Raw genomic sequence first — 27,026 nt, 5'->3', positions numbered from 1 at the left:
GCTGTAGCCATTTGGGAAATGGATCAGTTAATCGAAGATTTCAATCTCTCTCTCTCCTTCAAGTAAAAGTAAATAAATAATTTAAACATTCTTAAACATCAATAGAGAAATGTATATAAGCACAAATAAAATGATGTAAAGTTTCTTTTGCAAAAAGAACCATAAGAGCAAGAAGAACCAACATTCATTTCCTCACCTGGTTTATTGGTTCATTGAAGTTGGTGATCAGCCCAGCACGCAAAGTGCTTTTTTCTTCCTCAGAGAGAGCACTGTAAAAAGATAAATCATTATGCATAAGAACGCCACCCAATACTGACTGCAAATTAGCACTACTGTGAATGTTACAATAAAAAGCCCTTTAATCATGTGTCTCTGCTGCTTTTGGTAAGTAAAAAATACTTCCATTACTTGTGTACTGAAGCACACACTAAGTCAGAAACACAAATTTTTTTTTGCAATTAAATAAGTACAACACAGTAAGCAAGAGGAAGTAAGACAAACCCAAGGTAATCAATATAATATTTTAATGTGCACTTTCACGGACGTCAAAAGTTACCTTCCCAGTGGAACATCACCAGGCTACTTCTCCCCCCGCACAGCCAGCATCCCTAAGGGCGCCAGATCATGTCCAGGCTATTCCATTCTGAATCAGCTCCCTGGTTATTGCCTGGGAAAGCAATGCAGGATGACCTAACCCTTGAGCCACTGCGCCCTCATGGCAGACCCAAAGCAACGCCTGGCTCCTGGCTTCAGACCAGCCCAGCTCTGGCCACTGTGGCCATTTAGGGAGTGAACCAGCTAAGAATCTTACTTTGTCTCTCCCTCTTTCTCTGTTACTCTGACTTCCAAGTAAGTAAAAAAGTAAAGAAACAAATCTTTAAAATACATATATATATATATATATATATATATACATATATGTATATAAAAAGAAAGAAAACAAACAAATATATATATATATATATATAAGAAATCTGCTAAAAAGGGAAATCTATAAGAACAAATATTATTCTTGCATATTATTCTTTCATGGAATCTGAGGTGATTTTACAGAAAGAATTTTAGGCTAGAGAACATTTAAACTGAACACAGATTTTGACTAGTTTAAAAGTTTTCATCTTACACTTGTAAGATAGTCACTTTTACGGCTTAGACTGAAGTACAGTAGAAAACTGAAGGTCAGAGGCCAGCCCGGTGGCAGAGCGTAAGCCCCGCCCTCAGTGCCGGCAGCCCACACAGGTACCAGCTCAAGTCCCAGCTGCTCCACCACCAACGCAGCGGAAGGTTCCCAAGTGCTTGGGCAGAAACACGTGGCTCCTGGCTTCAGTCATTCAGCCACAGCTACTGTTTTCACTTGGGGATTGAACCAGCAGATAAAGGATCTCATTCTCTCTCTCCTTTTCTCTCTGTAACTCTGCCTTTCAAATAAAAATAATGAAATATTAAAAAAAAGAAACAAAATTGAAGGACATGGACGAAGAATATTCATTGCTCCAAATCACATGTGCTAAATTTTAAACTGTGTATTTTATGTCAAATTTAAAGCTTTTAAGTTTTTCCATTTTGGCAATAATGGAGTAGTTGGAATGAGACCAATCATTCAACTAGATCAAAAAAGTTGTATTCAATTTTCTAAAAAAATGCCATCTCCTGTGAACTGAACTGTGTCCCTGCCCACAAACCGAACACACAAATCCTTACCCCAGGTACTTTTCATGTTGTCTTATGTCATCTTTGAAAAGGTATTCATACTAGGATGCTAGGGTAGAGTCCTACTGAACTGAGGGGGCCCTAACTCACCCTGTGCTGTCCATGTAAGAGCAAACTTGCGGCTAACATCGTACAGTGGATGGGATTGGGAGGGGCGACCTTGGGGTCCGGGGGGGAAAACTTCTAGCAGCCTGTTGGCTCCTGGCAGGTCCCAGGCCAGATGAGTCTCCATGCTCAGAGCCTTGATTCCAGCCACCAGGAACATACAGTGAGCTGTCCCCGGGCCTGCCTGAGCTCCAGAGGCTGCTCCCTTCCTGGTGAGTACACTGAGAGGGGAAATCTGGAGAAGATGGCAGACCCAGGCCCCACCCGCCGCCAACATCCTGCAGTGGATGCGACTGGGAGGGGCGAACTCTGGGGTTTTGGGGCTATGAATTGCTGCCTAGGTACCTCCATGTTCAGCCCACTGTGCTTCTGGGTTGTGAATCAATCCTGAAGACTCCCAATCACAGAGTAACTTTTCCTTTGAAGGTAAGCAAGGGACTAGATGATCTTTATGGGTAAGACTGACATGCCAGCCTCCTTTAAGTCCTGTACAGAACTTGTTATCACTGAACAATGCTGACCACCGTACACCAGTCTGTGCAAAAGCTAAGGCTGGGGGCTTGTCCAGCAGGACCATATCCTAGTACCTGACATAATGATGCCTCAAGAGATGGGTCACATTAGGCAGAGCCATGACATTAACCAGCACACGAGAGAACCATTTCCGGGGGTAGATTCTGTGGGGGATGTGTGGGCCAAACCCTGTGGAAATACTAGTCCCACTGGTTAGCTCAAGAGTTGGGGTGGTGATAGACTAAGCTAGGTGTGACCAAGGAACCTGCCATCACTCACAGGTAAAGGAACCCTCAATGGTTTGGGCTGGTCAAAGCAGCAGCACCTGAATGTGCATCCTGAATAGGGTGTGGGGTGGGCCGGGCTGCAATGTTCACCAGCTCATACAAGGCCAAATGGAAGGCCAGACTATGCTGGGCACTGGCCTAACACCCACTGGCATGTATGAGAACTGGGTCTGGGAGTGGGTCAAGTGGAGGAACTTGGGAAACTCCCCTGGTGGGTCATAGCTCCCGCTGGTGAACACATGGTCCAGACCTGGGGGTCAGACAAGCTGGGCAAAGTAGCTCCAATGGCTGGCTAATGTGTGGGTTGGTAATGGAATGGGGTGGACCAGGCAGGACTGAGCAAACCTTAGCTCACAAGCAAAAATAGAAATCAGGATGGAGCACAGGTCATGCCAAGCTAGGCTCTTATACCGACTGGTCTGCATGAGCCAGGGATGCCAGGCCACAGCATCGAAGGCAAAGGCCAAGACAAGTGAGGGGCTGTGCCAAGCTGGGTCAGAGCAACCACTGGCATGTGCGCGACCTATGGCTGGGAACAGGTCCGGTTGGGGAGCTGTGAAAGTATACCCTTGCTGGGTTGAGGTTCCCCCTCCTGGGTGCGGGGGGCCAGAGCGGGGGCTGTGTCCTGGCCTAGATATGGCTGCAATCTCCCTTGGCACAAGTGTGGACTGGGACTGGACGCACCAAGCTGGGCTAGACTCCAATACCATCTGGTGCTCTGGAGAACCTGGGTAGATGTAGGACGGACTAGGCTAGGTCTCTGCCCCTACTGAGCCATGTGTGAGCAGTGTCTGGGTATGGACAAGCCTTGGCTGGGCTAAATTATCCAACAGTAAGAACCAGATTGGGTTGAAGGACAGCTAGGAAAGGCCACTGTTCCTACTAGGACAGGAAGTGGACTGAGTAGGACTGGCCCACGGACTCACCAATAAGCGCAAGATCTGGCATAGGGACAGGTTCTGATGCAGGAGCCTGAGCAACTCCTCTGGCAGGACACAGTACCTGCAGGTGAGCAAAAGAACCACGATAGGGAACAGCCCAGAACAGGCCATGGAAAGTTTCCCTCTGGAATACATTTGGCATGGGTCGGGGGCAGACCAGGCTGGGCCAGTTCACATCACCCACTGGCGAATCCAAGCACCAGAACAGGGTCAGGCCAGGTTCAGTCATGTCAAAACAGTGCACACTGCGGAATACCAAGGTGAGGTGAGCCGTACCAGATGTGGCCACAGCGCCCAAACAGCACACGTGAGAACCAGGGAGGGAGGGGGCAAAGCCGGCAGGGGGAAAGCAGACTTCCCTACTAGACAGCCACTTCCACTGGAGACAGTGAGTCGGGATGGAGGCAGATCAGGCCAGGCAGGGCCACAACACCTGTGCGCCTCATGTGGACTAGATCAGGGAAAAGCCAACTTGGGCTGACTGTTCCGACTGGTGCAAGCAAAAATTCTAGTTGGTGAGGGTTGGTTGGGCTTTGCCGCAGCATTAGCTGGCACAGGTTGGCACTGTCGAATTAAACTCCAGAACCACCTGGAGAGTGCATAATCTGGGAGTGGGAGTGGCCTAGAAGGGAAATAGTGGGCTCCTCCCTCTTGGGTTACCACTCCCACCAGAGAGCATGAAAACCAGGACAGGGGCAGGGGTGGCTAGACAGAAAGGCACCTGCCAGTATGTGTGTGGGCTGGATAGTGGAGCTGGTTAAGTTGAATGAGGCTTCAATATTCATTGACATGTATGAGAGCTGAATGGGATGTGGAACAGACTGGACTAGTCTGCTGCACATATTGGCAAACCAGGGCAGGGGGCGGGCCTGGTGGGGGTTATTGTGGGTCGCTCCAACTAGGCTGCAGCTCCCATTGGTTTATGTGAGAGTCAAGTGAGTGCTGGGCAGAACCAGGTCGGACTGCATCACTCATTGGTTCGCATGGAAGACAGGGCTAGAAACAGAACCGACCCAGCAATTGCAACCACCAGCTGATTGGGGCAATGGACTGTGCCGCACCCTGAATTGGCAAGTACACACAAGAATCTGGTCTGGGGCCCGGCACAGTGGCACAGTGGTTAAGGTCCTCGTCTTGCACGCCCGGGATCCCATATGGGTGCCGGTTCTATCCCGGCAGCCCCACTTCCCTTCCAGCTCCCTGCCTGTGGCCCAGGAAAGCAGTCGAGGACGGCCCAAGGCTTTGGGACCCTGCACCCGCGTGGGAGACCCGGAAGAAGCTCCTGGCTTCAGATTGACATAGCTTCGGCGGTTGCGCTCACTTGGGGAGTGAATCATCGGACAGAAGATCTTCCTCTCTGTCTCTCCTCTCTGTGTATCTGCCTTTCCAATAAAAAAAAATAATAATAAAAATAAATCTTAAAAAAAAAAAGAATCTGGTCTGGGATCACCTCAGATGAAGTTTCTTTGGGGATCTCCCCAGTTGAACTGTCGGACTCAGAACCCTAACCATGAAGTGCAGGTTCCAGGGTCGGACCATGGAGTGCAAGTGTCAGAGCCTAGCCTCCTCAGAGGCTCAGACGGAGCAGTGGAGAGCATAACCAGCTGCATTGAGGATATGGCAGTCTCTTGGAACCTGCAGAGGACGCCTGGCACCACAGCAGAGGACAGAACACATCAACCCACTACCCCAGCCATATGCTGGCAGTGAAAAACTGGGCAAACGCAGACTCTAGTGTGACTATGTCAGCCAGTGGATTCTGCGGCGACCTCATCGTGCTTGGAATGGTGAGATTGGCAGCAATTCAGAACTGTTGAACTATCAAAACCACTTGAGCAGGACCCTCGGAGCATGCCCCATATCGGGGACCTGGGATGGGTGGGAGGCTGGGTGGGACTTCTCCTTTTATCTCCCCCTTTACCCAACATATACGGAAAAAATGTGGAAATAGTCTTACCCACTTTCTTGTAGCCCTTGAATCTTTGTGCCCTAATTAACTTTGTAAAGATTGTCAAAAATAAAGGGGAAAAAATGGGGAAAAAAAAAAAGAGCAAACTGGGAACATAGAAACATGCGGCTCAGCAAAGGTCAGAGGGCAATGCGGGCAGAGGGCAGCCACGCCAGACCAGGGACGGACCTCCAGCAGGTGGGCAAAGCAGGCCAGGGCCGCTTCCAGGGCAAAGCGAGCACGGCCCTGCTGCCATTGGGACGCTGGACTTCTTGTCTCCTGAACTGAGTAAGAAAATAAGCATCTGTTGTTTTAAGCACTTAATTTGTGATCGCTTGTTGCAGCTCTGGGAAAATAATATAAACACACACACACACACACACACACACACACACACACAATCTAACCAGGGCGGACTTCAGAGATCTTCTCAGAAAAAAAGAAAAGAATTGTGATGAGCCAGGACATTTTCCCTTTGGAAACGCGCCCAAAAAAATCCAGCTGAGACTAAAAAGCTAGAGAGAGATTTCAGCTGATCTCACATGCTGAAGAGACAAAAAAATTGAGTTTATCCCCTAACAAGAAAGCACTATGCTGGTAAACAGCCGAGGCTTCCCGGCGAGAAGCCCCAGGAAAGCCACAATCTGAGAGTAACAGCAAACCAGAAACAAACTAAGCTCAACTGTGTCAAGGGTGAGGTCGAATTCTGTCTGCTTGCCCAGAGAAAATTAATGCTAAACAAACAGAATTCAGAGTCGCTCAACTTTTAACTATATATAAGATGTTTAGCATCCATCAAAACATACTCAGCTTGGGAGGTAAAAAACAGAAAAGCATCACTGACACCAAAATACAAAGAGAAACGAAGCACAGCTGTGGTCATCTTGAAAACATACCTGGCCCCAGAGCAGTAGCCTAGCAGTTAAAGCCCTCGCCTTGCCCGCGCAGAGATCCCATATGGATGCCGGTTCTAATCCCGGCAACCCCACATCCCATCCAGCTCCCTGCTTGTGGTCTGGGAAAGCAGTTGAGGATGGCCCAATACCTTGGCAACCTGTACCCACATGGAAACCCAGAGGTTCCTGGCTCCTGGCTTCGGAGCAGCTCAGCTACAGCCACTGCTGTCACTTGGGGAATGAATCAGCAGATGAAGATCTTCCTGTCTCTCCTCCTCTCTGTACATCTGACTTTCCAATAAAAATAAACAAATCTTTAAAAAAAAAAAAAAAAAGATAAAAGAAAGAAAATGCAGAAGTGGAGGGAGCAGAGGTTGGCAGCTCGGGGAGAAGTCCGCCGGCAGCTGCCCTCAGCCCTTCCTGGCTGCACGCCCTAGACACAGGGTTTAGCAGCACTGAAAACTTCAACACCAGATTTTTTTCATTGCCAAATATTTAAATTTTCCAACAGGCCAGAGTATAAAATGCCCCCCTCAACATCTGTTGTTTTCATACGGTACCTTTAGCCGATGCAGCATCTTAAGAGAAAAGCCTAATTCCACTACAGACAAGCTTTTTAAAGCCAAGAACAGTCCTAAAACTGGGACCATGACTTTCATTTCTTTTCTTTTTTTTTAAGATTCCTTTTTATTGGAAGGTCAGATACACAGAGAGGAGGAGAGACAGAGAGGAAGAGTTTCTATCTGTTCATTCACTCCCCAAGTGACCGCAATGGCCAGAGCTGAGCCAATCTGAAGCCAGGAGCCAGGAGCTTCTTCCTGGTCTCCCAGGCGGGTGCAAGGTCCCAAGGCTTTGGGCTTTCCTCCACAGGCCACAAGCAGGGAGCTGGATGGGAAGCAGGATGCTGTGATTAGACCAGTGCCCATATGGGATGCCGGCATATGCAAGGTGAGGATTTTAACCACTAGGCTACTGAAGCAGCCCTGTGGCTTCCATTTCTGACATCTTTTGGCAACAGCGGGAGCGGAAGCCGGGTACACACATACTAAGCGCCTGGTGTACCGAAAGGACGCCACTGGACTGCAACAGGGAAAAAACACACAAGCTGCCTCGAACCGCGCCCGTGCGCCAGGTGTAAAGACAGATCAAGACAGCCGAAAGCCAGAGTCAAACAAAACTTGTAGCTAGGGCCCGGCGCGGTGGCGCAGTGGTTAAGGTCCTCGCCTTGCACACCCGGGATCCCATATGGGCGCCGGTTCTAATCCCGGCAGCCCCGCTTCCCTTCCAGCTCCCTGCCTGTGGCCCGGGAAAGCAGTCGAGGACGGCCCAAAGCTTTGGGACCCTGCACCCGCGTGGGAGACCCGGAAGAGGCTCCTGGCTCCGGATCGGCATGGTATCGGCCCGTTGCGCTCACTTGGGGAGTGAATCATCGGACGGAAGATCTTCCTCTCTGTCTCTCCTCTCTGTATATCCGCCTTTCCAATAAAAACATAATAAAAATAAATCTTAAAAAAAAAAAAACTTGTAGCTAAATAGATTGCAGAGTGTTTCCATACGCTTAGATTGTACAAATTTCACCAAGAGGGCCATAAAAGACAGGCAGAAACACACACTGCGGCATAGAGCGGGGAAAGCCACCACCTGAAACACTGGCATTCCTTTGGGCACTGGTTTGAATCCAGGCTGCTCCGCTTCCGAGCAGCTCCCTACTAATGTGCAATTAAATTCTATCTTTACAGGAAGGATAGAAGCTTAAGTTAGCTAATCACCTTCTATAAAACTAATGGTAGGTTGTGCTGCTGTAAATACAGGATTACAGATCCCCTTCTCACAGGCAGTTTTCCTTTCCTCTGGGTATGTTCCTAGGAGCAGGACAGCTGGGTCATACGGCAGTTCTATTTACGATTCTCTAGGGACTCTCTGTACTGACTTCCATAGTGGTCGTACTAGCCTGCAAGCCCACCAGCAGTGAAAGAGAGAACCTTTCTCCCTACACCCACACCAGCACGTGTTGTTCTTGCTTCCACTTTCATTTCTTTCAAATAGTTTGTTTTCTCTTGTCATGAATTGCACAATGGCATCATTTTACCCAAGAGGCTTTTGTGTTTTCTTCACCCATGAGTTGGTTATTCAGTGGCCCGTTTTTCAACTTCAAGGTGCTGTAAACTTTGTATTTTAACTTCGTACCTGTTGTTGATTTTGTTTTGTGGCTTCTCGTTTGAGGGAATGTATAATGATGCCATAGAGACTATCATACTCAGATGTGAAGATACAACGCAGTATGCATCCCTACTTCCAAATCAAAGATGGACTCCCAGTGAAACTGTTGGGCATATCTAGACAGTGGGATGCTGGACTGTCTGCCACTGTCAGTACCAGCAATGGCAGCACACACTGAAAGACTTACGACTGCTTATGAAGAACTATACTATTGTAATAATATGGGGAAAATCAGTTGGGGTTTGGGAATTAGGGGAGTTGGGGGGAATCCCAGACCCTATGGAATTGCATGATAAAATTCCAAAAAAAAAAAATTTTAATCAAAAAATATTAAGACTCATAAAAAAAGTAATGGTAAAAAGCAAGAACTACACAAGCAAAAATTTATAAAAGAATCAAGCAGATTTTTAAGTACTTCCAATACAAATCTACATTTCTGCCAAAATTATGAACAATCCTAAGAATGAGAAAGACCTGCGCTATACCACAGTAACGTAAATGCAGCTTAAAAATATTCCAGTTACTTCCACTATTAATCAAGGGCACATTTGATAAGCAGTTTGCAGTCCTTATGACAAGAATCTTAAAAAGGTTTTACAAATGGGACAATTCCCAGACCTGCAGTGCCACCTTCTGGTCAACAATGGCAGCGTTCACTACTTCCTTAGATTTCAGGATCTCATCTATGTCATCTATTACGTAACACTCAACAGTTACAACCAAATTTGATGACATTACAAATGTTGTGTGACCCCCACCGAGGCTGGAATTGAAATCCACCTTATTCAGAAATGACCTGGGATTTCCTTTACCATGCGTTTTGTTTTTGTTTTTCAAAATCTTAGCATATTCTTGTTCAAACCAACAGGAAATAAGGCTTTCTGCTTCAGCATCACTCATTCCTTCATCTCAGTCTTTCAAACAAGCCAACCAAAGATGCATACACACCCACACACCATGGAGTAACACAGCAGAGCTACCAATCCGAATTAAGCACATACATCAATAATTTGGTTTTTCTTCTAAACACCAAATGCTTTGCAAATGCCCCACACATTTCCACGTGCTCCTGGCAGAGCAGCATGCTCATCCTCTCTGCTGTTCTGAGACCTACAGATACATGCTGTCAAAGTAAGTAGCAACATACCCCTTAACATCAACAGGCACATTCTTACAGTTTATAAAAGATCGGATGTGCAAAGAACTTACTGAGGTGCAACACGTCTCCAGTAGCGGTCGATTCCATGTTTAAAATACAGAACAGCAAGCCATCTAACATTTATATCCAGAGTGTGGTTTGTGAAAATATTCTGTAAGTAAAAACACGGTATAAAAAAATCAGTATTCCCCTACAATAAAATATGTAGGGATATTTCAGTTAAATGTTCTGTTTAATGAACAAACACATTCTTACTTTACACATTAGGCATATTCTACAATTCAACTAAGATAACATATTTTCCCAGTAGTCTATTCTAAGTTGTCTAATGGACATTGAACAGAAATTCATTATACTACTCTAGTTTTTAACCATGTCTGAATATTAGCCCAGTCAAAAATTAAACTCATAGGATCCACTGCAATGGCTTAATTGGTTAATCCTCCCACTACAAGCGCCAGGAGCACACATGGGTGCCAGTTTGTGTCCCAGCTGCTCCACTTCACATCCAGCTCCCTGCCTGTGGCTCAGGAAAAGCAATGAAGGATGGCCCAACACCCTGGGGCACTGCACCCTCACAGGAGACCCAAAAGAGGCTCCTGGCTTCAGATGGGCTCAGTTCCGGCCACTGCAGCCATTTGGGGAGTAAACTAGTGGACAGATGACTTCTCCGTCTCTCCTCCCTGTAAATCTGCCTTTCAAATACAAATAAAAAAATCTTATAAAAAAAAGTTAAGAAAAAAACCTTGGGGGGTGGAGGAGCAGGAGCAGGCAGTACCATGGCATATTGAGTTAAGCCTCCACCTGCAATGCCAGCACGCCACACGGATGCTCCTTTCAGTCCCAGCTCCCTGCTTCCGGCTGGGATGAGAGCAAAGATGGCCAAAAGCCCTTGGTTCTCTGCACCCACATGGAGACCTGGAGGAACTTCCTGGCTCCCAGCCTCGGACAGGTCCACGTGTAGTCACTGCAGACTCGGACACTCCCCACCTCTCTCTCTCTCTGTAACTTGGCCTTTCAAATAAAAATACACCAATCTTGGGCCCGGCGCGGTGGCGCAGTGGTTAAGGTCCTCGCCTTGCACACCCGGGATCCCATATGGGCGCCGGTTCTAATCCCGGCAGCCCCGCTTCCCTTCCAGCTCCCTGCTTGTGGCCTGGGAAAGCAGTCGAGGATGGCCCAAAGCTTTGGGACCCTGCACCCGCGTGGGAGACCCAGAAGAGGCTCCTGGCTTCAGATCGGCATAGCATCGACCGTTGCGGCTCACTTGGGGAGTGAATCATCGGACGGAAGATCTTCCTCTCTGTCTCTCCTCTCTGTATATCCGCCTTTCCAATGAAAAAATAATAAAAATAAATCTTTAAAAAAAAAATACACCAATCTTTTTTAAAAAATTGCTTAAATAAAACAAAAATTTATTGTGTGGTAAGTATGCTCCTTGGTATGAATACATTTATGTGATGCATTAAAAACAGATAATCATACAATATCGCTTTCAGATAAGCATGTGCACACCACCAGAAAAAAAAAAATCACACGGACAGCCGTGTGACTCCCACTTATCCCTTCAGACTCTTGGCAACTGAGTCAGAAGCCCTTCTGCAGACTTTCCAAAAAGGAAACAGAACGCACTTCTTGAATCCCATTCAACTCGGATGCTGGGATGCTGCTAGCACTGAAATGGAGTTCCGTGAGCAAAGGAGTGAACAAAGGGAATACTGAGGAAGCTGCTGGGCCTGAGCCGGATTCAGTTGCCCTTGAGAACCCAAGGCAGGATGCAGCCGTCAACCCAACCATTCCCTAAGAACTGCAAAGGAATCCGGAGATCAAGGACACAAAGTGGACAACTAGAGCTAAAATAAGTCCAAAGTAGGGTGGGTGTCTGACGTAGCAGTTAAGAAATCACGGTGATGCCTACGCTCCGTTAGGACACCTGGGTTCATGTCCACTCCCGAGTCCAGCTTCCTGCTAACGCACGCACTAGCGAGCAGCAGGTGCTACCGGAGACCCAGTCCGACTTCCTGCCTCCTGGTTCCAGCATGGTCAACCCCAACCACGGCAGGGACATGGGCAGCGAAGCCAAGACTGCAAACTCTCTGTACCTCTTTCTTTTTAAAAATCACTTGCTTGCACTCAGGTATGACTCTAAACATTTAATTTCTCTTGAAGTCATGATAAACTTAACAAACACCTCACTTTTTAGCCAAAAACAGAACGTATGTCAACTGCTAATTTATTCTATATTGCAAAATACAATTTTATTCTGAATTACTCTCTGATTCAACTGGCAGCCTCAGGGGTCTGACCAGAAATGAAAACCCAAACTCTAAAGTAAGTCATCAATAAAACTAGTTTTTAAAACATCAAAACCTGGCACGGCAGCCAGTAGCTAAAGTCAGCGCCTTGAACGTGCCGGGATCCCATATGGGTGCTGGTTTTAATCCCAGCAGCCAGCTCCCTGCTTGTGGCATGGGAAAACAGTTGAGGACAGCCCAAAGCCTTGGGACCCTGCACCTGTGTGGGAGACCCAGAAGAAGCTCCTGGCTGCTGGTTTCAGATCGGCTCAGCTCTGGCCGTTGTGGCCACTTGGGGAGTGAATCAGCAGGCAGAAGATCTTCCTCTCTGTATATGTGACTTTGTAATAAAGTTTTTAAAAATTAAAATAACTGATCATTAAAGGCAGAAGTACACTATTGTAGAACTCACCAACAACACTGAATAAAACCCTGGCTGTGTCTCCCACTGCTTGAGCTGCTCCTCCGCTGGTTTTAAGACAGCCGTATCCTGACTGGTGGCCTGCGTTAAGACCTGAAGAACAACAGTGCTGGCACTGTTGAGATCCATGGAAACCTGGTAAGGAGAAATTAACATACTTGAATATACATTCCACATTAACAAAATAGTAACGTAATCGGAAGGCAAAGCACTTTCATGCTCCCAGTTATTTCCTTTTTAAGATTTATTCATTTTTATTGGAAAGACACATCCACCGAGAGAAGAGACAGACAAAGATGTTCCATCTGCTGGTTCACTCCTCAAGTGGCCACAATGGCCCTAGCTGAGCCAGGCCAAAGCCAGAGCTTCCTTCAGGTCTCCCACGCAGATGCACAAAGCTCCTTGGTGAGGCCGCTGGCTTCAGCCTGGCCCAGCCCTGGCCTCTGGCTCATCTGGGGAGTGAACCAGCAGATGGAAAATTGTCATTCTTTCTTTCTCACCTGCCAACAGATGAAAGATCTCTCTTTCCCTCCTCCCCTCCCTCTATCTTTCTAGAATTCTGATTTTTTAAGATAAATAAGGCCAGCATGCTGGCTAAATTACCTAATCCTCCAAATGCAAGTGCCAACATCCCACATGGGTTCCAGTTCATGTCCCAGCGGCTCCACTTCTCATCCAGCTCCCTGCTATGGGCTAAGAACAGCAGCCAAGCATGGCCCAAAGCCTTAGGACCCTGCATCCATGTGGGAAACCCAAAGCTCCTGGCTCCTGCCTTCAGATACGCTCAACCCCAGCCCACTGTGGCCATCTGAGGAATAAAACAGGAGACTGCAGATCTTTGTCCCTGTCTCTCGTTATCTCTATAAATCTGCCTTTCCAATAAAAATGAGTGTCAAAAATAGATATGCTTTTAAAAATCTTAAAAATATGGATGCTTCACAAATTTGCATGTCACCCTTGAGCCAAGCTAATCCTCTGTATTAATCCAACTTTAGTGTGTATGCTGCCCAGGCGAGCACAAGTTACCGCTACACCTCATGCGCCTTCATGTTTCTGCCTGATTTGCACATAATCTTCACACTCAAACTCTGATCATCTAAATCATTTATATTTATATCAATTTAATTCTAAAGGAAACTGCCTTTCGTTGTTTCACAACCAGAAGAGGAAGTTGGGATTGAAGTTCTTAAATTCTGATTAGACATCGCTGGCCTGCTCAAGATTCCGAGCATAATGCTTTTCAAAAAAATTTTTTTTAAGATTTTATTTTTATTATATTTTTCATTGGAAAGGCGGATATACAGAGAGGAGAGACAGAGAGGAAGATCTTCCATCCGATGAGTCACACCCCAAGTGAGCCGCAACGGTCAATGCTATACCGATCCGAAGCCAGGAGCCTCTTCTGGGTCTCCCACGCGGGTGCAGGGTCCCAAAGCTTTGGGCTGTCCTGGACTGCTTTCCCAGGCCACAGGCAGGGAGCTGGATGGGAAGCGGGGCTGTCGGGACTAGAACTGGCGCCCATATGGGATCCCGGGCGTGCAAGGTGAGGACCTTAACCACTTGCGCCACCGTGCCGGGCCCCAAAATTTTTTAAATTTTAAAAACAAAGGGTTGGCATTTGACCTCACAGTTACCAAGGCACTTAGGACAGCCACATCCTGGACCTGGGCCTTAGGATGGAGTGTCCGCTCTGCTGATTCCAGCTTCCTGCTAATTTGCACCTCGGGAGGCAGCAGACGATGGTTCCCACCTGGGTCCCGTTAACTGACGGAGAACAGGATGCGGCTCCGGGAGCCTGGCCTCACCCTGCGTCCGCCCTGGCTACTGCAGGCATTTGGGGAACAAACCAGAAGAGTTCTAGAGTTCTTGAAAGTTAGCACATTAGCATTCTCTCTTCCTTTTTCTAATAAAAAAAAAAAATACTAAAGATAATACATTCCTCTCTCTAGAAATGTAAGGTATACCACAAAAGCAAGTCACAGATAAAATTGTACAATTTCTAGTTGCCAAAAGAAACCAGAAATGAAGTATTTGGTTTTTTAGAAAGATTATTTATTTGCCACTTAGAGTTACAGAGGGGAGGGGAGGCGGGATAGAAAGATCCTCCACCCACTGGTCCACTCCAAATGGCTGCGGTGGCCAGGGCTGCAGCAGATCCACACCAGGAGCAAGCAGCTTCATCGCCTGTGTAGGTAGCAGGCCTGAACATCTGCACCATCTTCAGCTGCCATCCCCAGGGCATTGTCCAGGTGCAGCAGCTGGGACACTCACTGGCACCCATGTGGCATGTCAGCACCATGGGCAGAGGTTTGTCTGCTGCACCACAAAGCCCGCACAACACACTTGGTTTAGTATGTCTAAAATGCTATCATGTCAACATGCTATCAGTATTTTTAAAATTTCCATATTTTTATACTAACTCACGAAACCCTGTGTCCATTATACACTGAGAAAGCATGGCATTTCAGATGCTGAGCAGCCACGCACGGCAGTGGGCACCACATCGCAGCCATGCAGCAGCCTCTTCGCCAGCATCCTAAAGCACACTCTGCCTGCTCTCTCCAAACCCACCGGCAAGAACAGGGAAGGAAGGGAGGGACACGGGGCCGAAGGCGCGGCTTTAACTCTGGGTAAACCGTGCAAGTGCCTCAAAAGCATGTGAGAGTCATGTGAGAGTCAACTGCTCACGTGGCAGATGACAAAAGACACAGTGGTTGCAACTCTGCAGCCCTCTGAAGCAGAGGTCAACCAGCACAGAGCTGCAGTTGAACCGCTGCAGAACAGAAGCCATCAGGACATGAAGAGTGAGAACACACTGATTCTTTCCCAATCAGTACAAGTGTAGCCAGCTAAAAGTAAAATAAACAAAGGAACAAAAGGATGTGTGAAGTCACCAGCAGTGTGCTAAGAGCTTCACTCACCTAGTTCAGATAAAAATCCTACTGTGGTAGGCACTAGTACCATTTAGGTGGAAAATTGAAGCAGCAGAGCCTTCACCTCGCTGAAGGGTAGTCACTGGTCCTCCCCTTGTGGGAGTGATGCCAACCTCGCCCTTGAGGCCCGGGGCTCAGGTACACAAACTACCTGAACGTGCTACGTTAGACCCAGTGCCCCACAAGGGTTCCCTGCAGTGAGATCTTCCAGGCAAGAAATGCAAAGGTCTGAAGGCCCAGCCTTGACAAGCAGCACATACAGCTTTTTAAAAGGCCGGGTGACTAGAACTTCAAAAAGGGAGCACAGCTGAGAACGAGGAAAGGACAAAGCGACACAAGATGAAGCCAGAGACGCAGCAGCTCTCTAGGATCTTGTAGGGTGAAATACCAGTATCTGGACTTTTTTTTTTTTTTTTGGCAGATGTACAAAAGTCATAATACTAAGACTACAGACTGTATTGCTACAAACAGATGAATAGAGTGTGAATCCCTATCTGGCCCCTACCGGCCTTACCTCTACCAACCACAACCGCCAAAACCAACCAAAGAAAACAAAAAAGCAAGGGGGAAAAGCCCTGCTTTATAATGCTACTTATAAACTCCTGCCCTGCTACTAAACCCCATGGCAATTTCTTACGTTAAGGCACACTTAATCCCACTGAACCCTCACAGCACGGCAATCTTCAAGACTTCGTACCACTATCTCCCTGCCTCAATCACCGTACCATCCACCTGTTCCAATGGAAGCTACTAGGGCTTCCTGTCCACACCTCCCTCCAGCACCCTGCCCACTCAGGTCCTCCCAGATACCATGCTTGCTCTCTCTTTTTGCCTGGAGCCACGCTTCCAAAAATGCACACAGGCTAAGAGAAAAAAACTCAGTACATACATTTTAGCCATCAACACATAGTCTCACAACAACAGAATTATTCCTACTTTGTATTCAAATTTCTGTGGGACAGTACAGTGGAAGGCAGTAAGGAATATCCTCAAAACAAACTGCAGGGCCCAGTGCAGCAGCTTAGTGGCTAAAGTCTTCACACTGTGTGTGCCCCGGGATCCCATATGGGTATCGGTTCAAATCCCAGATGTTCCACTTCTCTTCCAGTTCCCTGCTTGTGGCCTGGGAAAGCAGTCGAGGACGGTCCAAGGTCTTGAGATCCTGCACCTGCATGGAAGACACAGAAGAAGCTCCTGGCTCCTGGCTTCAGATCAGCTCAGGTCTGGCCATCGACCACTTGGGGAGTGAACCAGTGGATGGGAGGATCAATCTCTCTCTCTCTCTCTCTCTGTAAATTTGCCTTTTTCCAAAAAAAATAAATAAATCTTTAAAGAACCTAGACATATTTCCCAACAAAAACATGAGTAAGTCACCTAAAGATAAAAACTCAAAGCCCAAATATGCCTTCTGTTAGAAACATAAGGAATTTTTCTTTTTTTTAAAAAGATTTATTTACTTATTGGAAAATCAGATATACAGAGAGGAGGAGAGACAGAGAGGAAGATCTTCCATCCAATGATTCACTCCTCAAGTGAGCGCAACAGCCGATGCTATGCCAATCCAAAGCCGGGATCCAGGAGCCTCTTCCGGGTCTCCCACGCGGGTGCAGGGTCCCAAAGCTTTGGGCCGTCCTCAACTGCTTTCCCAGGCCACAGGCAGGGAGCTGGATGGGAAGTGGAGCTGCCGGGATTAGAACCAGCGCCCATATGGGATCCCAGGACATTCAAGGTGAGGACTTTAGCCACTAGGCCACGCCGCCGGGCCCAGGAATTTTTCATTGAAAGAACTGGCAAGAAAAAACTAAGTGCCTCTGCCTGCTGCCGACAGACAGCTCCTCAGGCCTCCACAGCTGGAACATCAGCCACCACAGACAGCTCCTCAGGCCTCCACAGCTGGAATGTCAGCCACTACAATCTTCCTTAGTCTACTGCACTGCTCGTTCCTAGTTTCAGAGCACTGCACATAAAGAATAACTCAACCAAGCTAATGAAATGCTAAAGCAACAAGTGTAGTGACTTAGGGAAAAGAATACAATTACAGCAAAAGTTGAAAAGAATGTAAAAATCAAAATGGTTCCTGTGTGAAATGATTTATTCAGGGAAGGTCACTAACAGAGCTAGGACCTTAAAGGGAAGGACCGCGTAGGGGAATGGCATGTTCCCGGTGTGTCCAAGAACCACGCATGAGATGACTTGCTAAATAATGTACAACAAAGAACCAGGCAAAGGCTGGGCTCCAGGCTCCAGGGCTCTCAACCCGTGCCCTGGGCTGCATCTAGAGGGGCAACCAGCCGGCATTTCCTCACCATCCCAGCTACGAGTTACAAAAGATTTATTTCAAATAAGCACCACAAGAAATCTGAGGCATGCTCTTCTTCTACAGACTCCACACCAGGGGCAGCAGCTCTCCTCCAGGGCAGCAGGCCAAGAGAGGCCCTCAACAGCGCCCGCAGGAGCTCACTCAGAGAGCAGGGACACCGTGCCTGAAACAGCAGGAAACACACACGTCTTATGAACACACAGGCAGAAATAATGATCCAGGAATACTCCCAATGAACACGCACCGCCACCACCAGGGGGGTTTTACCAGGGATTCAAGACATGAAAATCATTGCATTACAACATACCAACAGAACAACACAAAACAGAACTCCCTTAATCTGATTTAGGGCATCTGGCAGCAACGTAGTAACTAATGAATGTATCACCAGGTTCAGAAATAAGACAAGGATATATGCTCTCAATACATATTCAACACTTCATTAAATCAGGAGTGGGGAACCTCCTTTCCACTAGGGACTATTTGAACATTTGTAACACTGGGCTCCTGCACCCACATGGGGGACTTGAAGATGATCTTGGCTTCAGATAATCTCAGCTCCAGTCACTGTGAATCAGTGCACTGAAGGGCCCTCTCTGTGTCTCTCCTCTTCTGTAACTCTGTCTTTCAAATAAAATAAATCTTTAAAAACTTATTTCACACCTAGGTTGCCTTGTACCTAGGCAACTGTTACACTACTGGAAGAAAAGCCAATAGCTAGGGGGCACCTGGGCCTGGTTAATGAGAAATCTGTTAACTACACCAGTGTGCCAGGGAACGCCCCATCCAGGTTTCCACCATGGCCAGTGGAGCAGACCTGGGGGATCATGCACACCCCTGGATCTTGGGCAAATGGGCAGGAAAGCTGGCGTGGGACAAGGGACCCATGCATGTGCTTAGGTCCCAGCAGGCGAAAGGATAGGATCCCAGGCTGGCATGCTGGCATAGTGTGCCAGCAGACTGGGTCTGGGGAACCGTGCATGCACTTGGGCTCCAGGCCAGCATGCTACCGCAATGGAAGATCGGGCTGGGGAACCCATGTGCTATCGGGCACAGGGACTGTGGATTGCTCAAGGAGGGGCATATAGGGATGTGTGGAAGTGGGGAGTACTGAGGGAGTATGTTGCAGGTGAGGAATGACTTCCACCAACCAGGCCACTGCACCTGCAGGTAAGCAAAGGGGCTGAAACCAATTTCCCAAGAAGGGAAACTGGAGAACCTTTCTGGGTCAGACCAATGCAACCGCCCACACAGGAGATCTGACTTTAGTTAGCATGGACCACCTCTCACTGGCACATGCAAAAACTAGGGCTGGGGGGGGTCTATCCTGGACCACAGTACCTGCCAGAGAATGCTGGAACAGGAGATGGGTCACATTAGGCTGGACCATGACACTAAGCAGCACGCCCCAGGTCTGGGGGCAGATTCTGTAGGCTCTCCCCTCTGGAACTGCAACACCCTCTGGTTTGCTCAAGAGCTGTGGGTGGTGACGGGCCAAACTAGCCATGACATGGAATTCATGCAAGCTGTGGTAAAGGACCGGCCAGGCAGTTACAGGCTGCAGCACCCACAGGCACACTCAAACATTGGGTGTTGGCTGTGCAGTGCTGCAACACTCACCAGCACATACAAAGACAGAGACTGGGGCACAGACTGGGGCACAGACTGGGCTGGGTAAGGGCCTAGCACCTGCCACCACGTGAGACATCCAGGTCTTCAAGTGGGCCTGATACAGGAACTTGGGGAACTCCCCTGGCGGGCTATACTCCCACTGGTGAACATGTGAATCAGGCTGGGTGTGGGCCAGTCCAGGCCAGGAGGCTCCACTTGTTAGCAGGTATGCAGGCTGGTTCTGTGATGGGGCAGACCGGGCAGAATGGGGGCAGACCGGGCAGAATGGGGCCAAACCTTATGGCTGAAACAGGAGACAGGATGGGGTATAGTCCATGCCAGGCTAGGCTATCACACCTACTGGTCTGTATGAAAGCCAAGAAAAAGGGCAGGCTAGGCAAGGTTAGGCTGTAGCACGCACCAGCAAGAGTTGGGACTTGAGGCAGGCCAGGTCAGGCCAGGCTGCAATATATGATCGTAAAGACCAAGACATGTGGATTGACTATGCCAGGCTGGGTCAGAGCAACCACCAGCAGGTGCAAGATCTGTGTCGGGGAGTTAAAGGGATGCCCTGGCTGGGCTGGTGAGTACAAGAGTAGAAATGGAGGTGGTGAACTGGGCTGGACATGGCTACAGCATCCCTCAGAATGGGTGAGTACTGGGTCGGAGTGTGCCACACTGGGCTAGGCTCCAGTACTCACCAGGCCTCGCAAGAGCCAGAGAGGGTGTAAGACAGGCTGAGCTAGGTCTTGGCACCCACAGAACCACATGAGAACTGGGACTGGGGGTTGGCCAGACAGGGCTGGGCTGTAGCACCCACCAATGTGCACAAGATCTGTGATTAGCAGCCTGGGGAACTCCTCTGTCGGGACACAGTCCCTGCAGGTAAGTGCAAAAATCAAGACTGTCGGCAGCCCAGACCAGATATATATATATGCATATATATATATATATATATCTGACTTTGCAATAAAAATAAATAAATCTTTAAAAAAAGAAAAAAGAAGCACACAAGTCAGAGCCTGGCCTTGAACCGCTGCATACGGGTAACAGGCCTTTCCGCTTCCAGCATGCAATTTCTTCAACCAGCTGAATCAGCTGACAATCGGCATAAGATCATCTCAGACTTGTTATCATTTTCATGCAAGTTATTTTTTAAAGGGAACTCCTCAACTTGTACTGATCACACCCCCACCTCTGAAGCTTTCACAGCCATTCCCACTGACGGCACGCTCTGAGTCAGGAGTTCTCGTCCTGGCCATGAGACGGAGCAGTACTAAGCAATTCCCAGATGATCCCATGTTTGGAATAGGCAGGGCGGAGAGCACTGACCTAGCTGAAGCTCTTCAAAGCTCCCAAAGACAACTCCGGTCTCAAGCCGCACTAAGCAGGCCCTGCCAAGCCCGGAGACACTCTGAAATTAACTGACAGTCCCCATCTGACACAGAGAGGAACAAGTACTATTACCACCAGTAACACTGAATTGGATGAAGTGACATCAAATGCAAACATACATGGGCGCATTTTTCCAACACAAACTCGAACCAAACACATCACCTTTCAAACACATGAGGGTTTTTATTTGCAGAAAATGTATATTCATCAAAATCTTCAGCTTCTTTTACCTGCCACAAGAAGTACTTGGCATTCTGCTTTGATTCTGGACATACATATAGTGATCACGTCACAAAATCTAAAGACTTCTCTACTAATTAATAAGCACTCCTCACATCTTTGCTTAGGACCCTGACCACTGCTACCACAATGAAATTCACATGCGTAGAGAATCCTCTCTAACTAGGGTGGGAGCATCCTCCAGCCCTGGGGCTATAACACATATCCACACATCTTTGCAATCCATAATTACATCGCTTCCATGTATCCCCTGTGCCAGGTTCCAGCAGGAAAACAACGTTCCAGCCCTATCACAAGCAACAGGGAGAATTTTTCTTTTCTGCTTTAACCAAGATCTTTCTCAAAGATGTAAGAAAAAGACACCATGCAATGAACTTCTGAGGGGAGTGGGGGTGGGGGGCTCACCCTGCCCTTAAACTGAAGGAGCAAGGTATGAAATCACGTGAGAAATGGATGAGGAAAACCCCTCTGCAAGTGAGGTGGGGGGAACCATCATGGCTGCAAACTGCCCTTCCCTATTCCCTTCTGAAGAATACCTACACCTCAAGGGCACCAGTCCACGACAACAGAGCTGGTCATTCACAATCCAGGCACTACCTCGCCATGCCCTTACTATTCAGCCACGTCATTCTGAGGGAGGAAGACTTCTCTCATCCACCTCCATGTCACAAAAGATGCTTCAAATGACAAACGCCACGGGCCTCAAGAAATGATCCCGTTGAATTTCTATTTCTCTCTCTCTCTCTCTCACACACACACACACACACACACACACGAAGCCCCAAACGGAAAGCTGAGGGAAATGGCTGAGCCTGAGTCCCGGCGGCCATACCTCAGCACGAAGCTCTCCTCAGAAAACGTCTCACTCCCATCACTTTCCCTCATCACAGGCAAGGATGGGGCTAAGGTTTAACACTTTCACGGCAGCGCCCCCTTTGAGCCAAAAAAGGGGACGGGGGTGGGATGCTCTACAACCACGTTCAACGGGGACACGCTAGACAGCACCACGTTCTCTCCCAACCGCACCACCTCTCCCCAAGGGCAAAGGCACCGGCCCTGGCTCGCCACGGCAACCAATAATGGCTGGGCTCCCCGCCGACCACGCCAGCCCGGGGAGCTCCCGGGAGGATGCAGAGCCAAGCCTGCAGCCCGCCCGCGCCTCGGTCCTGCCGTTCCCGGTCTCCCTCACAGCCCCCCGGGTCCTCCCCTTGCTTCCCGGGGCTCGGCTGCCCAGCCCACTCCTCCCTTCCACTCCCGCGCGCGGAGCCTCTCAGGCCGGGGCCTCACCGTTTGGTTCGGTCCGGAACCACACGGCCGTCCCGCTCCCACTTCCCAACACAAAGTGGCGTCAGTTGCTCCCGCGCCCCACGCTGCCTTGTCCACACGCTGCCGCCTACTGATGCCGAAAGCGGCTTCTAGGAACGCGCCATGTTCAGCGTCGCGGCTGCAAACGACGCGGGCGCGCGAAAACTGCGTCACAGGCACCCAGTGAGCACGCGACCGGCACTCGGAGAAGGCCATTGGCCAACGGAGAGATGGGGAGGGCGGAGCTTCCTCTTCGAACCCAGAGGCGCCGGCTGGGGAGAGCTGCTATGTGCGCTTGCGCAACATCCCGGAGCCGGGCCAGGGCGACTGTAACCATGGCAACCATAGGCCCGCCTAGCCCCACTCCCGGGAAAATCAATTGTCCCCAGTCTGACTGAGGCAGCACCATTTTACTCTCCTACCGTCGATGTCAACCTTATGCGTTACGGGTTCCTCACAGCTGAGCGTTGTTAAAACAGTGTTATTCCCATAACTTGCTCCCTCAACACTGGTCCCTGGCTGCTCCACTTCTCATCCTGTACCATAATAGCTTGGAAAAAGCAGTGGAAGTGTTTGGGCCCCTGCCGTCCCCATGGGAGACCCAGCTGGAACTCCAGGCTCCTGTCTTCAGCCCGCCCAGCACTGACCACTGTGGCCATCTGGGGCATGAATCCACAGATGGGAGATTTCTTTCTTGTCTCTTCCTCCTTCCCCCACTCTCTCTCTCTCTGGAACCCTTTCAGATAACTAAATCATTAAAAAAAAAAAAGAAGAGTGAAAATTGATTCAACTGTTTTAGGAACTATTTGTGAAGATATTATCTGAAGAAAAAAGGTTCATAGTTTAAATAATTCCATTTTTGGAAGATTCGTACCAGGGAAATAATCCAAAGTAGGCAACATTATTTCCCCCAGAAATGTGTATGGCTCTGTTTTTTTATAAGAATGTTGTTTTGGGGCCCGGAGCGGTGGCGCAGTGGTTAAGGTCCTCTCCTTGCACAACCAGGATCCCATATGGGCGCCGGTTCTAATCCCGGCAGCCCCGCTTCCCTTCCAGCTCCCTGCTTGAGGTCTGGGAAAGCAGTCGAGGACAGCCCAAAGCTTTGGGACCCTGCACCTGCGTGGGAGACCCAGAAGAGGCTCCTGGCTTTGGATCAGCATAACATTGGCCGTTGCGCTCACTTGGGGAGTGAATCATCGGACGGAAGATCTTCCTCTCTGTCTCTCCTCTCTGTATATCCACCTTTCCAATAAAAAAAAATAAAAATAAAAATAAAAAGAATGTTGTTTTGGTATCAGAATGACATAGTAAACTTATGCAGCTACAAAGTGAAGCTTTTGCAGCAGCTTTTAACATTGATCATCAAGTCTGTAAGCACTTGAAAACTGCAATTTATGTCACTGCATTTTACAACAAAAAAAAAGCATGTTGCATATACAGTGTGAACTCTGTAAGAACACGTTAAAGCAACCAAGCAGTATATGTCAGCGTGTTCACAGAAGTCTCACAGCACCGTGAGCGTGCGGGTAACTTTTTCACCTTTTTTTTTTTCTCACTTTCTGTATTTTTAAGGATTTTTACAAGTGAACACTTTATAATTGTGTTACTTTGCTTTCAATATAGCTGCCCTATCTCAGCGCCCAAGAAACCCACAGAAGAGGCAAAAGAATCAAATTATATATACTTACTACACCTCTGTCAAAGTACTCCAAGATTTTTAAGTTCATACTATAGAAGAGACTGATTCTTTTATTATTTTTCAAAGGCAGAGTTCTAGAAAGGAAGGGAGAAGACATTTCAGCAGCTGACTCACTCCCCAAACGGCCACAACCACTGGGGCTGAGCCAGGCCCGAAGACGGAGCTGGAACTCCATCGGGGCCAGTGGTAGGGGCCCCAGCATGTGCGCCATCTTCTGCTTTCCCAGGCACATTAGCGGGAGGCAGGATGGGAAGTGGAGCAGCCAGGACTCAACCCGTGCTCACATGAGTTGCTCAGGTATGTAGTGGTTTAACCATTGCCACGACACTGGACTCAGAATATTCTGAGTCTTCTAAGACTGTTATTCAAAGGTAAGATTGGGGCCTGGCACAATGGCGCAGTGGTTAAAGTCCTTGCCTTGCACACCCGGGATCCCATATGGGCGCTAATTCTAATCCCGGTGGTCCTACTTCCCCTCCAGCTCCCTGCTTGTGGCCTGGGAAGGCAGTTGAGGACGGCCCAAAGCCTTGGGACCCTGCACCCACGTGGGAGACCCGGGAGAAGCTCCTGGCTTCAGATGGGCATAGCATCGGCCATTGCGACCGCTTGGGGAGTGAATCATCAGATAGAAGATTTTCCTGTCTCTCCTCCTCTCTGTGTATCTGCCTTTCCAATAAAAATAAATAAGTCTTAAATAAATCTTAAAAAAAATAACCAAAGTCAAATTGATCTAAATTGTAGTTACAGTGACTCAGTAAATACTTTTTTCCTTCCTTGCTCTTGAACCAATGATAAGGACCACTGAAATCCCAACAGGCAGAAGCAGCAGCAGATGCTGGAAGGACAAGCCCTCAGCGGGCCGGCGCCCTCTGCTGGTGCTCAGTGCTGCCACCTCCTGTGGGATCTTGAGAAATACCTCCAGGGTCTGTGAGACTCCATGTCCTGAAATGTAAACTAAGTCATCACACTTGCCCTAACAATTTCACAAGTTTTCATTGAAAATCAAATGACGGGCCTGGCACGGTAGCCTAGTGGCTTCAAATCTTCACCTTGAATGTACTGGGATCCCATATGGGTGCCGGTCAGTGTCTGTCTTTCTTTCTTTCTTTCTTCCTTCCTTTCTAAATATTTATTTATTTTTATTGGAAATGCAGATATACAGAGAGGAGGAGAGACAGAGAGGAAGATCTTCTGTCCGATAGCTGCAATAGCTGGAGCTGTGCCGATCTCAAGCCAGGAGTCAGGAGCTTCTTCTTAGTTTTCCACGCGGGTGCAGGGGCCCAAAGTTTTGGCCTGTCCTTGACTGCTTTCCCAGGTCACAAGCAGGGAGCTGGATGGGAAGTGGAGCTGCTGGGACTAGAACCGGCGCCCATACGGGATCCCTCGCATGGAAGACGAGGACTTTAGCCACTGCGCTATTCTGTCGGGCCCAACCCCACTGCCCATCCAGCTCCCTGCTCAAAGCCTTGGGACCCTGCACCTGTGTGGGAGACCTGGAAGAAGCTCCTGGCTTTGTATTGGCTCAGCTTCAGCCATTTTGGCCGCTTGGGGAGTGAATCATCAGACGGAAGATCTTCCTCTCTGTCTCTCCTCCTCTTTGTATATCTGCATTTCCAATAAAAATAAATAAATATATTTAAAAAAGAAAATCAAATGGCATGGAAAGCATTTACTTTGAAAACCGTTAAGTGCAATATACAAACCCTCTCTCAGTGTAAGCATGCCTTCCAGAGGCCACATGGAGAAAACAACATTTTTTCAGGACCCTGCTCTTTAGGATACCAGATAACACGCACAGATGTAGCCCACAGAGAGAGCCAACCTGGGCACATGTGGAAGGGAAATCTACCGGGCAAGCAAAGAAATCAGGGCATTTCGGGCACGGAAATTCACGGGAACCCTCTCCAAAGGGAACGGCTGCTGAACAGGGAACTCAGGAATTAAAAGTCCACCTTTCCTGGACGGCTGCATTCCAAGCAGATCAGAACTTGCCGCACCCAGCACTAATACTCAGAGCTTCGTTGTTCAGGAGCTTTCCTCAGCCCGTGCTCCTTGGGGAGGCAGGTTGGAGTCCCGTCCTCTGGCTCCCGCTGGTGGGAAATAAGACCTGCGTCCTCCTGAGGCCTGCAGCTCACACTAGGCTGGGACTCAAGGGAGGCCGGCCTTGTCCGCTCAGCCACGTTAGGGGAACGTGCTCTTCAGCGCATTTCGAGAAAAGTCTCATTTTGTGACATAACATAGGCTACCTTCTAGTGCTAAAACAATTGATTTGGAGGTATTTCAACTGATGCTGTTCTGGGATCCCTGCTCAACGTTCCCACTTGAACAAACCCAAACCCATTTCAATGTTAGCAGGCAATGAAATGTAAGCGACGTGAAAATTTCAATGATATTCTGAGAACTTTTCCTATCGAGTAGCCCAAATCTTTCCTTTTCCCAACTTCTACATTCACCCCACAACATCTTTCCTCTGCTATCTGCTTCGGAGGTGCCTTCAACTGCCTCAAGTTGGAAGCTGCCTCGTCTGGGTCCGATGAAGGTTTCACGTGCCTTGGCTTGCCTTTTGACGAGGGTGGCGATAGGAAAGCATATGTCTGACACACGCTGAGCAGAGGTGTCCGTTAGGATGAAGTGTTCACGCGCAGCGCCTCAGACGCAGTGCAATGGCTTCGATCAGGTTTGAGTGTGCCGCAATGCAATCCTTATACTGGAGTATGAAGGGGCTGGAAACAATGGTCTTTTTTTTTTTAAGATTTATTTATTTTTATTTTTAAAAAAGATTTATTTTTATTATTTTTTCATTGGAAAGGCGGATATACAGAGAGGAGAGACAGAGAGGAAGATCTTCTGTCCGATGATTCACTCCCCAAGTGAGCGCAACGGCTGATGCTATGCCGATCCGGAGCCAGGAGCCAGGAACCTCCTCCAGGTCTCCCATGCGGGTGCAGGGTCCCAAAGCTTTGGGCCGTCCTCGACTGCTTTCCCAGGCCACAAGCAGGGAGCTGGATGGGAAGTGGAGCAACCGGGAT

The 27,026-nt window shown here is 48.5% G+C and overlaps 1 protein-coding gene across 1 annotated transcript in view; it reads right to left on the bottom strand.

The window, feature by feature from the left end:
* LOC121166695 (importin-11-like) overlaps positions 1-22,475 on the bottom strand; it is a 125,307-nt gene extending 102,832 nt beyond the window's left edge. Inside the window, exons 1-4 of the mRNA XM_040995939.1 lie at positions 22,281-22,475; positions 12,486-12,629; positions 9,830-9,930; positions 197-269 (exon numbers count right to left, since the gene is read on the bottom strand). Of these exons, the coding sequence (XP_040851873.1) occupies positions 197-269; positions 9,830-9,930; positions 12,486-12,623 (312 nt within the window). The 5' untranslated portion in view covers positions 12,624-12,629; positions 22,281-22,475. The remainder of the gene's footprint in view (positions 1-196; positions 270-9,829; positions 9,931-12,485; positions 12,630-22,280) is intronic.
* Between the last annotated feature and the right edge of the window lie 4,551 nt (positions 22,476-27,026).

The sequence above is a fragment of the Ochotona curzoniae genome, unplaced genomic scaffold, assembly GCF_017591425.1.
Source record: "Ochotona curzoniae isolate NIBS_2020 unplaced genomic scaffold, NIBS_Ocur_1.0 patch206, whole genome shotgun sequence".
Taxonomy (NCBI): Eukaryota; Metazoa; Chordata; class Mammalia; order Lagomorpha; family Ochotonidae; genus Ochotona; species Ochotona curzoniae.
Note: the sequence above shows the minus strand (reverse complement) of the source record. Positions and strands in the feature narration are given on the sequence as shown.